Source organism: Manduca sexta, chromosome 7 (genome assembly GCF_014839805.1).
Source record: "Manduca sexta isolate Smith_Timp_Sample1 chromosome 7, JHU_Msex_v1.0, whole genome shotgun sequence".
NCBI classification, from domain to species: Eukaryota; Metazoa; Arthropoda; class Insecta; order Lepidoptera; family Sphingidae; genus Manduca; species Manduca sexta.
In genome coordinates, this window is record NC_051121.1 from 2,920,156 (window position 1) to 2,933,803 (window position 13,648).

Genomic DNA, 13,648 nt, shown 5'->3' on the forward strand with positions numbered 1-13,648 from the left:
GACCGTGAAATTAAACGATATTTGAGAGCAATTGAGTATTCTCTATAAAGAACATAATAATATACGGCTGTTAAATCTACAACTGTGAATTATTTCATAACCTACATCATAAAATATTGGTGAAATATTGTTTAAAGTAGTTGGGAAACGCTGTTGGTATATTTATCTATTTTGAGGTCGCTAGATGCAGGCCGTTTACAAATAGGTCCATGTTCAGCAGTGTGGACATCCTGCGGCTGATGAATATGAGTCAAGCATGAGTACGAGTGCTGCCGCTTTTCGTATGGTGTGTAATTTCTAGGGACTCAAACAATCCTGTCTCTTCCCTACTACATAGAGGAATGGGAAATAAGGAATAGCCTTTCCTCTGAGGTCGACAGGATATCCATGAATCTTCTTGTATTGTTGGTCAATCGACAGTAGATATCACTAAAATAAGCAGTCACTTGTTTGTTTGGAGGTTTTTGATATGTTATTTATATCCCAATCTTAAGTCGTATAGATGTCTATAAAAAAGGTAGTATAGCTTTGTAAATAAATATTTTAATCAATAATAATATTATAGATTACTCTATATTTAACTCTCCAATCATATTGAAACATAGGTAAGAAAGTAACCAAAAAGTATTTCAAGAAACCGCGGCACACTACTAGTATCAATTATCTTCATCGTACAATCATAACGAGGCACTGCCGGCCGGAGATTATCGACGCTCGTTGTTAACTGAAATGCCGTGGATAACAAACATTTGTTTAACTGCGACGGATTCGTTACAACATGGGAACTCAAGTACTGCGATTGTTTTTGCATTGTTACGAAATGTGGAATGTTTTTGTGGAAATTTGTGAGGCAGTTAATGGTAACACTGACTCTCAAATACCAAGATTTTTTTAAGGGATTGTATGATTTGGGCCTCTGGGTATTTTATTAATTATTTTCTGTGTGGTACCTACAATGTCCGTGGAACCAGCAAGGTAAGATCTAAACATTTATCTATTTACAATTCAATACTTGCTAAGAACTAATCACTTTAGAATTTGTGGCTGATAGAAGGATAAAATCGCTTATTTTATTTTACAACAGAAATAAGTTCAACTCCTTGTTCAACTCTGAATACTTTTCCGCAGATATACACGTGTCATTTAGTGTAACGAAATGCGTAATAGGTACTTAGAAATTTGAACTCCGACGTATAGAGGGATAAAAAGTTAGTGTCATGAAATACATTAGCGCCAGGAAATGTCGGAGGGAGCGCTCCCTCCTCCTACAGGGTGGAGAAAAGATCAATGATTCCATTTCATAAAATGTCAACACTTTTTCCTAGAAATATTTTCTTATTTCTGATGTTTACTAATGCTAAATTCATAGTGTACTTGACGCTAAAAATTATTGTAACTACACTCATATTACCATCAAACTAGTGGTCAACCCTATTAAATAGAATTCATGAATTGACCAATAAGTCAATAAAGCAGCATCCAAAATTGTATTAAAGATGCCTGTAATGCAACACCTAAATCCTACAACAGTAAGCCAAGAAATTAATGTAGTGTTGTGTTCTTTCCTAATCCGAATGTGTGGAATTCACTTTTATCATCATTATTCGAAGTCAAGACAAGCAAAGCATGCCAGGATAGCAAAATAAACTATCATACCAGTGACATGGCCATGTAACATTAGGAACGTCGACGTGATCCGTCACACTCGGCCATTACCCGCGAATAGCCGCGTATATTCATGTTAACCGGGCCGCTTGCGAAATGTTCGCTAACCTTAATGTGTCGTGTTACAGTACATTCGATTGTTACACCTCCATATATTGATTATACCCTGGTAATTGATCGACCTTAGTACTATAAAATTTAATGGCGTCAAATGCAAACGATGTTATTGCAAGATGGAGTACACTACGCGAAGGATCGCCAAAACCAAGAAAATACAAATAAAGATCATCGCGACGTCTAATCCTCGAAGTCCCGCTATTTCTATGTTACGGTATTTTAACTACAAAGGAAATAGCTTTGAAATCACCTAAAAGTGCATACTGATGGCCATGACAATCAGCATGTTCTGTATTGATAAGCTGAGAGTAAACAAGATACAACCAAATGGACTGATAAAAAACTACGCAACGATTATATAATGTATCTCTGATGTGTTTAGCCGGCGTATATCGTAACAGTCAGAAATTGTATTTTTACCAGTCTATATAAGGGTCATTATTGACTGCGACTCCAACCGCGTGCATAACTTTACTGGCATAAAAATTTGCCTATAAAACTCAGGAGTAATGTAGTTTCCTATTAGTGAAAAAAATCAAAATAGATTTAGTATGTAGTTCCTGAGATTAGCGCGTTTAAACAAATAAACTGTGCAGGACGCACACACGAAAAGAGCGAGACGGCGCATTCACGCATGCGCAGTAGGTGTGTCGAGCGAAACGACACACCCAGAGAGGGACGGACAATGCGCCCGCGCACGTGTGTGTGACTGTTTTTTAGTGGTACGTTACAAAGCGATCTCACGACCGAGATATTGAAGTGACAGTGTAGAAACTTTACATAGACATAGTTTTTGCTTTTGCCTACCCCATGCCGTAAACATGGGTATTGTATATAAGTTCATATTAAAGTAAATAGCGTTTTTAAGGCCTTTGTGCGTCGTCTGTAGACAATTTTCTTATGTTTTATTGTTATAACTTTTTTCGTATCGCACATAGGCGTATTATTTTTGTGTATAGTTATAGGTAATTGATTTATCTATAAAACAGTGTAAATTTCGCATAGGGGACTCCAGAGGTCCAACTTTTATTTATAAAATAGTGATAGCTAGGAAGTGAAAATGAGGCTGCAAAAAGGCTCTATTTTTGGCGGCTCTCCCTACGGGATAGCCGGGTTATATATAAGCGAATGCAATTTTGGCATTCGACAGTTCCAGTTCCAGCAAGTCAGTTCGAGTCAAGAAAAGGAAGAAAACAAGAAGCCCTGAAGTGTTCCAGCCAGGAAAAACAGTGCAAGAAAAGGAGAGAGCGACGTGCATGCTGCACCGCTCACGCCGCACTGCGAAACGTACGCCGCTACTGTGTGTCCGCCGGATCATTGTAACATTTTACGTGTGAATAGTGAATATACGCTATAAAACCTCCCGGGCCTTATTAATTGGCATTGCCACCTCCCTTCACGCAATCCAGCACTCATTGTGGGGACGGAAAGGCGTTCCGTGCCGATCCTACGCCCCACATTTTGGTCCTTCGTGAGCCGGATTAACGTGAGCGGGAAGGATGCCAGTTACAAGGTCCACCGGGAGGCGGGCGGAATCAGCGTCTGTTACAGCAACTTCGGCGACAGCGACTTCGGCGACAGCGACTTCGGCGACAGCGACGTCCGCTACAGCGACGTCGGCGACCGTCACCGGAACAACTGAAGCAACCGAAGAAACAATCGCCGAGAGCACAGCGACACACACCGCTACGCTTCGGGAAGCCGCGCCTTGCACCGCTGCGGAGGAGCGACCTGCCGCCGCAACGGAACAATCGACGCAAGAGCGAGCCCGAAGCAAAGCAGCGTCGTCAACTAAACACGCTTCAGGGCACGCCGCCTGGCACAGGCCAGGGCTGAACTCACCGCACTGAAAATAGAGCTAGCGGCCGCCAAGCTAGCTGAAATCGAGGCGGAGGATAGCGAGGACGACCTCGAATCCGTCATAACGGAGGCCGGACAAGATTGCCGAGTACATAGCTGGGTTCAAACTAGCCAATTACTCGCGATCGAGAGCCGACCGACCGATGTTGCGACGGGAAAGCAAGCCCCTATACAGTCATCGGACCCAGTGATCGCTGCCGTATCATGGGACAACCCGGCGACTGTACCGGCGGGAGCCAGTGCCGTGCACCCGCCGACGCATCCCGTCACAACGCCCGAAACAAATAATCCGTCCGTTTTTATGCCATTTTCAGTGAACCCGACTGCGCAGCCTGAAGTGCCAACGATTGAAGCCGCATCGTGGCAACGAACTCAACAAGCTACGCAGCCGTTGCCTGTAATCGCCGCACGGAGCGACGAACACCGCGCTACGAAGCAACCGCCGCCCGTCGTAGCAGCCTGGCTACGAGACAACTCAGCTTCGCAGCAACCGCAATCAACGCCGAACCCGCAACAAGTGCAAGACGGCGCGTTGGTCGCATCGCGACCGAGGACGGAGTATCAAGAACTCGCGTCCGCCATAACACAAGCTGTGCAAGCCGCACAGCATAGGCAACCTTTAAGGTACACAGAGTTGCCTACGTTCAACGGTGATCATCACGATTGGCTCACATATAGAGCGGCCTACATAGAGTCCATGAGCCACTTCACGACGTTGAAAACATGTCCCGGCTACGCCGTAGCCTCGGGGCATCGCCAAGGAAGCAGTACAGGGACTGCTTATAACCAACGCCGACCCGAACACCGTGTTAAAGAGTCTGGAAACGCGCTTTGGGCGCCCGGACTCAATCGCATTAGCCGAAATAGAGCGCCTACGCGCGCTACCCCGTCTTACAGATACGCCGGAGAGACATCTGCACATTCGCCACGAAGATAGAAAACATCGTGGGCACACTACAAGCGCTCGACTGTGCCTTCTACCTCTACAACCCGGAGGTAACTAAGGCAGTTATGGAGAAGCTAACTCCGACGTTGAAAAGACAGTGGTACGAGTTCGCCGCCGCACAGCATAGAGGTGAGCCCGATTTATTAAAGTTTTGTCGCTTCATAAGAAGAGAAGCCGATTTCTGCAGCCCGTTCGCGACGCCTGAAGTCATTACGGACAAGGCTTCGTCGGCAAGATTCGGCGGCGGCGAACAGCCACGCCGGCAGCGGGTACACACGACTGTGGCAGATAAACGGTCGACATGCAGTGTGTGTAACAAAGAAACGCACTCGATGAGTGACTGCGTTCGCTTCCGCGACGCCGCCGTAGACGCGCGGTGGGACATCGCAAAGAAGCACAGATTATGTTTCAGATGTTTGAAATTCAGGAACAAACAACACACATGCAAGCCGAAGAAATGCGACATCAACGGGTGCGAGTATCTACATCACCGCTTGCTGCACTCGGAGCGAAAAAACAAGATCACCGACCCACCCGGCGAAGCAGCGAACGAGGCAGTGAACTCAACATGGATGCCACAGATGTCCTTTTTCTTTCGCCTTACTCGACGACGGATCGACGGTGAGCCTCATCGACGACGAACTCGCTCGAGACATCGGCGCGGAAGGGCCGGACGAACCACTCCACATAGCAACGTACGATGGGGAGAGAAAGACACGCAACAATTCTCGGCGCGTCAAGTTTAACATTGAAGGAAGCCGGGGACGACTTCGCATCGAAGCACGCACCGTCGACAATCTCCAGTTGGCGGCGCAGCGCATCCCGGACGAGGCGATACGGGATTGCGGACACCTGAAGGGCCTACTGTCCGCTAAACGAGCGGAAGAGGCGAAACCCCGAATCCTCATAGGCCAGGATAACTGGCATCTCCTCCTCGCCACGAAAACACGGTCAGGTAGGAGACATCAACCGGTCGCATCACTCACGCCGCTCGGTTGGGTGATACATGGAAGCCGGACTCGGACTCTGGGACACAGAGTGAATTTCGTCGGTCAAACCACGACCGACGAACGCACAGAGGAACTTTTGCGAAATTTTATAACATCCGACAACCTGTTTATAGAACCCCGCAGGCCCAAGAACGACCCCGGCGAGAAGGCGCTCAAGATACTGAACGAACACACGGAGAGATCGCCGGAGGGAAGATATCAGACGGCCCTGTTGTGGAAATCGGACAGCGTGGAATTGCCGAACAACTACGAAAACACGCTGAAAAGGCTGCACAACATAGAAAACAAGTTGGACAAGAATCCCGACCTTAAAGAAAGGTATGAAGAGCAAATGGAGGCCCTAGTCAAGAAGGGCTACGCGGAAATAGCGCCACGCACGTCCCACGCTACAAGGACGTGGTACTTGCCGCATTTCGCAGTCGTGAACGCTCTGAAGCCCGACAAATTGCGAGTTGTACACGACGCAGCAGCCAAAACAAAAGGTACGACTTTGAATGAGAATTTATTAACAGGGCCGGATTTGTTACAGCCTCTTCCCGCAGTGTTACTGAGATTCCGGGAACATCCCGTCGCCGTAACAGCGGACATCACGGAGATGTTCATGCAGGTGGGACTACGCGAGGAAGATCGCGACGCACTGCGCTACCTCTGGCGGGGAAACCGCCGAGATAGCCGGCCGCCAGAGGTGTACCGAATGAAGGTATTAATCTTTGGCGTATCATGCTCTCCTGCGACAGCGATATACGTCATGAATCGCAACGCGGAGAGACACCGACACACGCATCCTGGAGGCCGTCGAGGCGATCAAGAAGAAACACTACATGGACGACTACCTCGACAGCTATGAAGATGAACACAGAGTGATAACAATCGCTACTCAGGTGCGTAACATACACAGAGAAGCTCATTTTGAATTAAGAAAGTGGACGAGTAACTCGCCCGCGGTATTGAAGGCGCTCGGCGAATCGCCCAATACAACCGAAGCGGTGGAAATAGAAAGGACTGAACGAGTTCTAGGCCTTATTTGGAGGCCACAAGAAGACAGGTTGGCATTCAACCTAGACTTAGCCCGCATACCGTCGAACCTACTGAGGCGAGAAGCACCCACGAAGAGAGAAGCATTGAAAATAGTAATGTCGTTGTTTGATCCTCTAGGGTTGGTGTCGCCGATAACTGTGCGGGCTAAACAGCTATTACAGGAGGTGTGGCGACGCGGCACCGATTGGGACGACCCGATCGACGACGAACTGTCCGCCGCCTGGGTGAACTGGCTCACCCATTTGAAGCAACTCAGCGGCGTAACAGTGCCGCGCTGCTATCCCGGCTACTCCCGAGCAAGAAAACTCCAACTCCACGTGTTCACCGACGCCAGCGAATCAGCCTACGCAACCGCGCTCTACTGGCGCGCCGAGGACGACGACGGACGAGTCACAGTCACGTTACTGGCGGCCAAGGCAAAGGTAGCTCCACTCAAATTAACCTCCATACCACGGCTTGAACTACAGGCAGCTGTACTCGGCGCACGGATGGCTGCGAGTGTGACACAGGAGCACTCCAGGCAGCCAGAATCCACGACCTACTGGACCGACAGCAAGACAACACTGTGCTGGATCAGGACGGGAGCCAGGTCGTACAAGCCCTACGTAGCGCATCGAATCGCCGCGATAGAAGAATACTCACAGGCGAATCAATGGAGATGGGTGCCTACGCGCTACAACGTTGCCGACGACGCTACGCGCGACGTTCCCGACAACTTCACGCGGGAACACAGGTGGTTCAACGGACCAGAGTTCCTCCGCGACCCGCCCGAACTATGGCCTGCGGAGGAAACACAGCTGAGCACCGACACGGGTGAGGAAAGAGTGAACACTGTTACAGAGCGTCGGGAGAAACAGTACAAGGAGGTCCTGCCCGACGTGAATCGATTCTCAAATTGAATCGCTACGTTAGAGCTGCCGCCCGCGTACTACAAGCAGTACAACGCTTCAAACAACGCGTCAACACGGTCCATTACAAGAGGACCAAGGCGGCCGCAAGCGAGAATCCGGATTGAGGCGCAACGAAGCCGCGAAAAGTGCGGCGAAACGAGTCGTGCAAGCACCGGAAGAGCGATTCGTGACGCTCCCAGCCGAGTTGTATGGAAGAGGCCGAGCGTATAATCATAAAGGCGAGTCAGGAGGCCGCCTTCGAGGAAGAACTACGCTCGCTCGAAAAGGAAATCCCGTGTCAAAGGAAAGCAGGTTGTACGCTTTAAGTATAACATTTATTAATGAACTCATTTGCCTCGACAGCAGAATTTCAGCCGCCACGGGAGTAAGCGCCGCAACAAAGAACCCTCCGATCGTCGATGGCGAACATCGGGCGACAAAACTGTGGGTGGAACATGTCCACACACAACTCCACCATGCAGGCGTGGAGAGCGTCGTCAATTACTGTCGGCAGCACAAATGGGTCATTCGACTGCGCCCGACGGTCAAGGCGGTGGTCAGGAGCTGCTTCAAGTGCCGCCAGAGGGCGGCCACTCCACCGCAACCGATAACGGGAGACTTGCCTCCCTGTCGACTGGCGCATCATCACCGGCCGTTTACATACACCGGTTTGGACTATTTCGGCCCGCTCACAGTCACCGTGGGCCGGAGTAATCAAAAAAGGTATGTCGCTCTCTTCACATGCCTAACAGTGCGGGCGGTGCATCTCGAAGTGGTGCACTCCCTGAGCACACAAGGAGCAATCATGGCTCTGCGGCGCATGACAGCGCGCCGCGGGAGCCCCGCCGAGATCTGGTCCGACAACGGGACCAACTTCCACGGCGCAGAAAAGGAGCTGCGCAACACCCTCCTCGCTGGCGCCGAACAAGAGGCGTCGCGGAGGGCGATTAGATGGCGTTTCATCCCTCCGGGCGCACCATTCATGGTGGCGCCTGGGAACGACTCGTGCGGTCGGTCAAGACCGCGCTGACGACGGTGCTTCACGAGCAGAGGCCACATGAAGAGACGCTGTCGACGCTACTCGCCGAGGTGGAGTTCACAGTCAACAGCCGCCCACTGACTCATGTGTCGGTGAACCCCGAAGATCCGGAGGCCCTGACGCCTAACCACTTTCTGTTGGGCTGTCAGGGCCCACTCGCCGCACCTAATTTTCCAGCCGAACACGGCTACGGCACACATGCCGACCTTCGAGCGTCGCAGCAGCTGGCCGACGCGTTCTGGACCCGCTGGCTACGAGAGTACCTTCCCGAGCTCCGCAACCGGCGGGAGCCCCGCAGCAAGGGACCAGAGCTACACATCGGCGACATCGTGCGCATCGTGGACGGGACGCTCCCACGAAACACTTGGGTGCGTGGCCGCATCTGTGCTACGCATCCGGGACCTGACGGCGTGACGCGCACGGTGGACGTAGCCACGCAGGGAGGCGTGCTACGACGCCCCGTGAAGAAAATCGTCCTCCTGCACCCTGCGGCACCCGAGCTACGAGGCGGCGGCAACGAAGAGGCGGCGCCGCAATCGGCGGCGAGCACGTCCTGCACGTCTACATAATGTATCGCCCCCTGGACGCTGGGCGATACACGGCGGGAGAATGTGCAGGACGCACACACGAAAAGAGCGAGACGGCGCATTCACGCATGCGCAGTAGGTGTGTCGAGCGAAACGACACACCCAGAGAGGGGGCGGATAATGCGCCCGCGCACGTGCGCGTGACTGTTTTTAGTGGTACGTTACAAAAGCGATCTCACGACCGAGATATTGAAGTGACAGTGTAGAAACTTTACATAGACATAGTTTTTGCTTTTGCCTACCCCATGCCGTAAACATGGGTATTGTATATAAGTTCATATTAAAGTAAATAGCGTTTTTAAGGCCTTTGTGCGTCGTCTGTAGACAATTTTCTTATGTTTTATTGTTATAACTTTTTTCGTATCGCACATAGGCGTATTATTTTTGTGTATAGTTATAGGTAATTGATTTATCTATAAAACAGTGTAAATTTCGCATAGGGGACTCCAGAGGTCCAACTTTTATTTATAAAATAGTGATAGCTAGGAAGTGAAAATGAGGCTGCAAAAAGGCTCTATTTTTGGCGGCTCTCCTACGGGATAGCCGGGTTATATATAAGCGAATGCAATTTTGGCATTCGACAGTTCCAGTTCCAGCAAGTCAGTTCGAGTCAAGAAAAGGAAGAAAACAAGAAGCCCTGAAGTGTTCCAGCCAGGAAAAACAGTGCAAGAAAAGGAGAGAGCGACGTGCATGCTGCACCGCTCACGCCGCACTGCGAAACGTACGCCGCTACTGTGTGTCCGCCGGATCATTGTAACATTTTACGTGTGAATAGTGAATATACGCTATAAAACCTCCCGGGCCTTATTAATTGGCATTGCCACCTCCCTTCACGCAATCCAGCACTCATTGTGGGGACGGAAAGGCGTTCCGTGCCGATCCTACGCCCCACATAAACTCTTCAGCTTTGTATAGGTATTAATACCGACTACCCAGGGAAGTAGGCCGGTATAATTATACGACCACGTGAGATGCATCCTATAATATACAATTCAACGACAAACTTGTTACAATAGACATTTGTCATGTACAAATGATTGACAAGTAGTTTACAATACGTGTGTTGGCAAATATATTGTATGCAGTCGCAGTAAATATTGAAGATTCATTGTAAACACACAAAACAAACACCACACTATTTATTATATCGTAAGTTAAAGTCCAACTTAATAAAACCCTATATTTAATTTATCCCACTGCTGGGTGCAGGCCTCCTCTACTACGGAGAAGTTATAGGCTTTGTTGTTAGGCCGCTATTTCATATACGTATAATTCTTATTAGATATTTAGATTGCCTCAGGATGTTTTGTTCACCGTTAAAGCGAGCAATAGTTGGCAAAGTTTATACACATCATTTCAAAAAGTCAAAGATGTGTTGTGTTTTGAACCTGTATTCTCATCTCGGCAGTCCGTTCCGTTCCTAACTAAGCTACCGCCGCAAATCGAAGTCCAACTTACCGATCTAATAACCCGATACGCTCATTATTCCATAATTGACTGAACACAGCCGGCTCGTGGTACATTAATCGAATTAACGCGACACCGCCCGCAACAAAGGCGCATGAAGACGTCCATTGTTCCGCAACAATACATAACGGTGGTAGGCGCTGACCACTCGACACCCCCCCCCCCCCTCTTCTACCTACTCCAAATGGCATCGCGAACACGCCCGCCTTTGATAAAGTCTATTGTTTTAACTATGCGAAGTCGTGACTTGTTGGAATTGATTTGGGATAAGCTATGTATGGATGTGAATGAGTCTGCTTGTATTATCACTGATTAAACAATGTAATGTGACCTGAGCATATTTTACTGTAAATTGAAGAAAATTTTTCTCTTAACCTGCTGGGCGCAGTTTCAAACACCTTGCGACAAATATTTTTTCTACATTCTACGACTCTCTGGGAGATCCAGACGCTGGTAAAATGTGCTATGAAACACACAATGTATTGCCCAACGTGAGAATTGATATTTGATTTAAATGAAATAATAACAACATCACTATTAACACGCTACACTTTAGTTATATAATTAATTAAAAATGATAAGCTAATTAAATAAATTAACAATTGTATAAAGAAAAATGTTTAATTTGAATTAGTCACCGACTCCAAAATTAGTGACCAGTATATACCTGTTACGTTAAATGATTTTTTGGCTTTTGTGGTTTTTGAAGGCTTTAATTTTTTGTTAAAAAGTTTTTATTTAAGAACATCTTCAATCACTGCAGCTATTCAGTGTGGCGTATCTCTTAATTTTTGCAAAATATCGACAAGACATTATAGCTATAATAATACATATTGAATACAACATTTAAAGGGGGTTAATGTTTACACATATCGTTTATACAAGGTTGTTAAATTATAATTCGTTTCGTATAAGGCGTAAGCGAATGCTTGCAGTCAGTATTTTGGCTCTGCGCGTGGATTTATAGATCAAGTTGTGATGAATACGTGAGCCGGCGGTCAACACGCGGCGACCTTCGCTAATCGCACGTTCGTATTGCTTATGATCTAGTGGTTAACTGAAAATATCGTCAAATGTAGTTCGATAGGAGAGTAATCGGATATTTTTGGTTGGGATTATCTTTTGGTATAATAGCCGACAAACAACTTGAGCACAGTGTCGCGTGGTAATGGATTATTGTACGTAAATATAGCTTAACTAAAGTACAATTAATCCCCGTCACGGGATAGTGGGCTCAAGTTGTCTGCCGGCTGTTTTACAGTAATTTTTTCGTCTAACTATAACAGATATTGAATCGCCGCAACAAAATATGCCTGATTTTTCTCATGTATTAAAGGTGACCGTTCTCAACTTGACTACAAATGCGATTTGCCTCCATCTAATTATCGAACCAGCCGCATATTGTTTCTGCCACTTTCTAAATATTAACACGTGTAAAGCAATACTTATACCTGTAGCGCGTGCGTCACATTACCGCTGTGATAACTGATAACGCTTATCAGTAACGCAAAGGAAAAACTCGTTTCTTACGGTGACCTTCATCTCGGCTTATCTTTATCAATACGGAGGTTTAATACAGGTGCAATGTTTTGCTCAAAACTTTCTTATCTGTTTCTTTTAGATTGTAAGCTATAAATACAATTATCAAAATCATATTGTGACGTCATACGAAGAGTGATATACAAAATCTTGTAAATATACTAGTGAATATGGTTGTTAGATAACTTTCTTCTAATCTGCATCATTTCAACGCGGAGTGGATGATACAGTTTTTAGTACTGACTCCAAATCTATTACTTTACTAACTGGAACTGAGATAGGCAGATCGCGGACGCATCTGCTACTACGTAGTGGCCAAACTTTTCGGTGATTTAAAATAAATACAATTTGATTTTCTATTAAACAAGCGATCCGCTTTCAAAACCGAAGCATATTTGGTGGTTTTAAGACTAGAATTGCCACACATGTGGTTGTTACAAAATGATTTCAATTTCTAATATACATAGAGAATATGATAGAAGTTATGTAAATAAAGCTGTTGACAGTGATGAATCAGCCGAGCCCGACGCGACTCTTCAGTATTATGATTGTTACCTATAATATAATTGTATAACTTAAAATTATGGTTCTGTGTCCGCAACACTCTATTCACTTTGTGCGAGATTAAAAATGAACAAAATAATTTTTAGTAGGTATATTTATGAATAAATAAGTGAGTAAATTAACATTTATAAATAATTATGGAGACATGACCGATTATAATTAAAATGGTCTGAACGACTTAAAATTTGAATCGCTAAATATACTCAATTTGAACGCAAAAGTAAGTCATAAAAAAATAAATAGTAAAATATTATGACTGAAACATAAATAGATCCTCAGTTAACTATCCGAATGAATAAATAATTATTTGCCGTAGGAATAAAACGAAGTTAATGCATAAGTTATTAAAAGCAGTCATAAAATATACACCATCTGCTTTAATTACTTAAAAGATTCGAGATTTATTTAATGCATTTATTTTACTATTTTGATTTTACCTAAATAGACTTTCAGAGTGTTTATAATGTAAATAAAACCGCGATAGTAAAACACAAAGCGGCGTTCAGTATACGGAACCATCCACCACAGGAATTCAAACACATAAACTTACCTTAAATATAGATTTAGATGTGTTTCAATAAAACCTACTCTAATGTAAATCACTAACCACATTACAGCCGAAGTTAAGGCGGGTTTACACACTCCGCGACACGCGGCGGGGCGCGGCGAACGCGCGCGGACGGCGGCGTGCGACGGCGCGCCGCGGACTACTCGCGTACGGGTTACCACGGAGACATCTGGGAAAGTGGACCGTGTTGTGCTGGAGCGAACAAGGAAGGTCAAGTTCAGATTTTGAGGGCGAACATCCAGGTCACCGTGCACGGAATAACAATATACGCTTGATAGTCTAGTGTTAGCACGATTTACATGGGTATTTGGGTGCTGACCTCTCTCGACATCGATTGATATATAAACAGGACTTAAAG

The 13,648-nt window shown here is 46.5% G+C and overlaps 2 protein-coding genes across 3 annotated transcripts in view; one reads left to right on the forward strand and one right to left on the reverse strand.

The window, feature by feature from the left end:
* LOC115455553 (GAS2-like protein 3) overlaps positions 1-13,648 on the reverse strand; it is a 121,254-nt gene that overhangs the window by 65,396 nt on the left and 42,210 nt on the right. Inside the window, exon 1 of one of the 2 annotated variants that reach the window (XM_037447565.1) lies at positions 13,273-13,397. The exons of the other annotated variant lie outside the window; for it this stretch is intronic. The gene's annotated coding sequence lies outside the window, so the exon portion shown is untranslated. Of the gene's footprint in view, positions 1-13,272; positions 13,398-13,648 lie in introns of those variants that run through there. 2 annotated transcript variants of the gene reach the window in all.
* LOC119188589 lies at positions 1,899-9,134 on the forward strand. Its single transcript, XM_037436307.1, has 6 exons — positions 1,899-1,996; positions 3,589-4,266; positions 5,170-6,285; positions 6,365-7,492; positions 7,890-8,469; positions 8,547-9,134. Exons 1-6 carry the CDS (start codon positions 1,899-1,901, stop codon positions 9,132-9,134), a joined length of 4,188 nt encoding a protein of 1,395 aa, XP_037292204.1.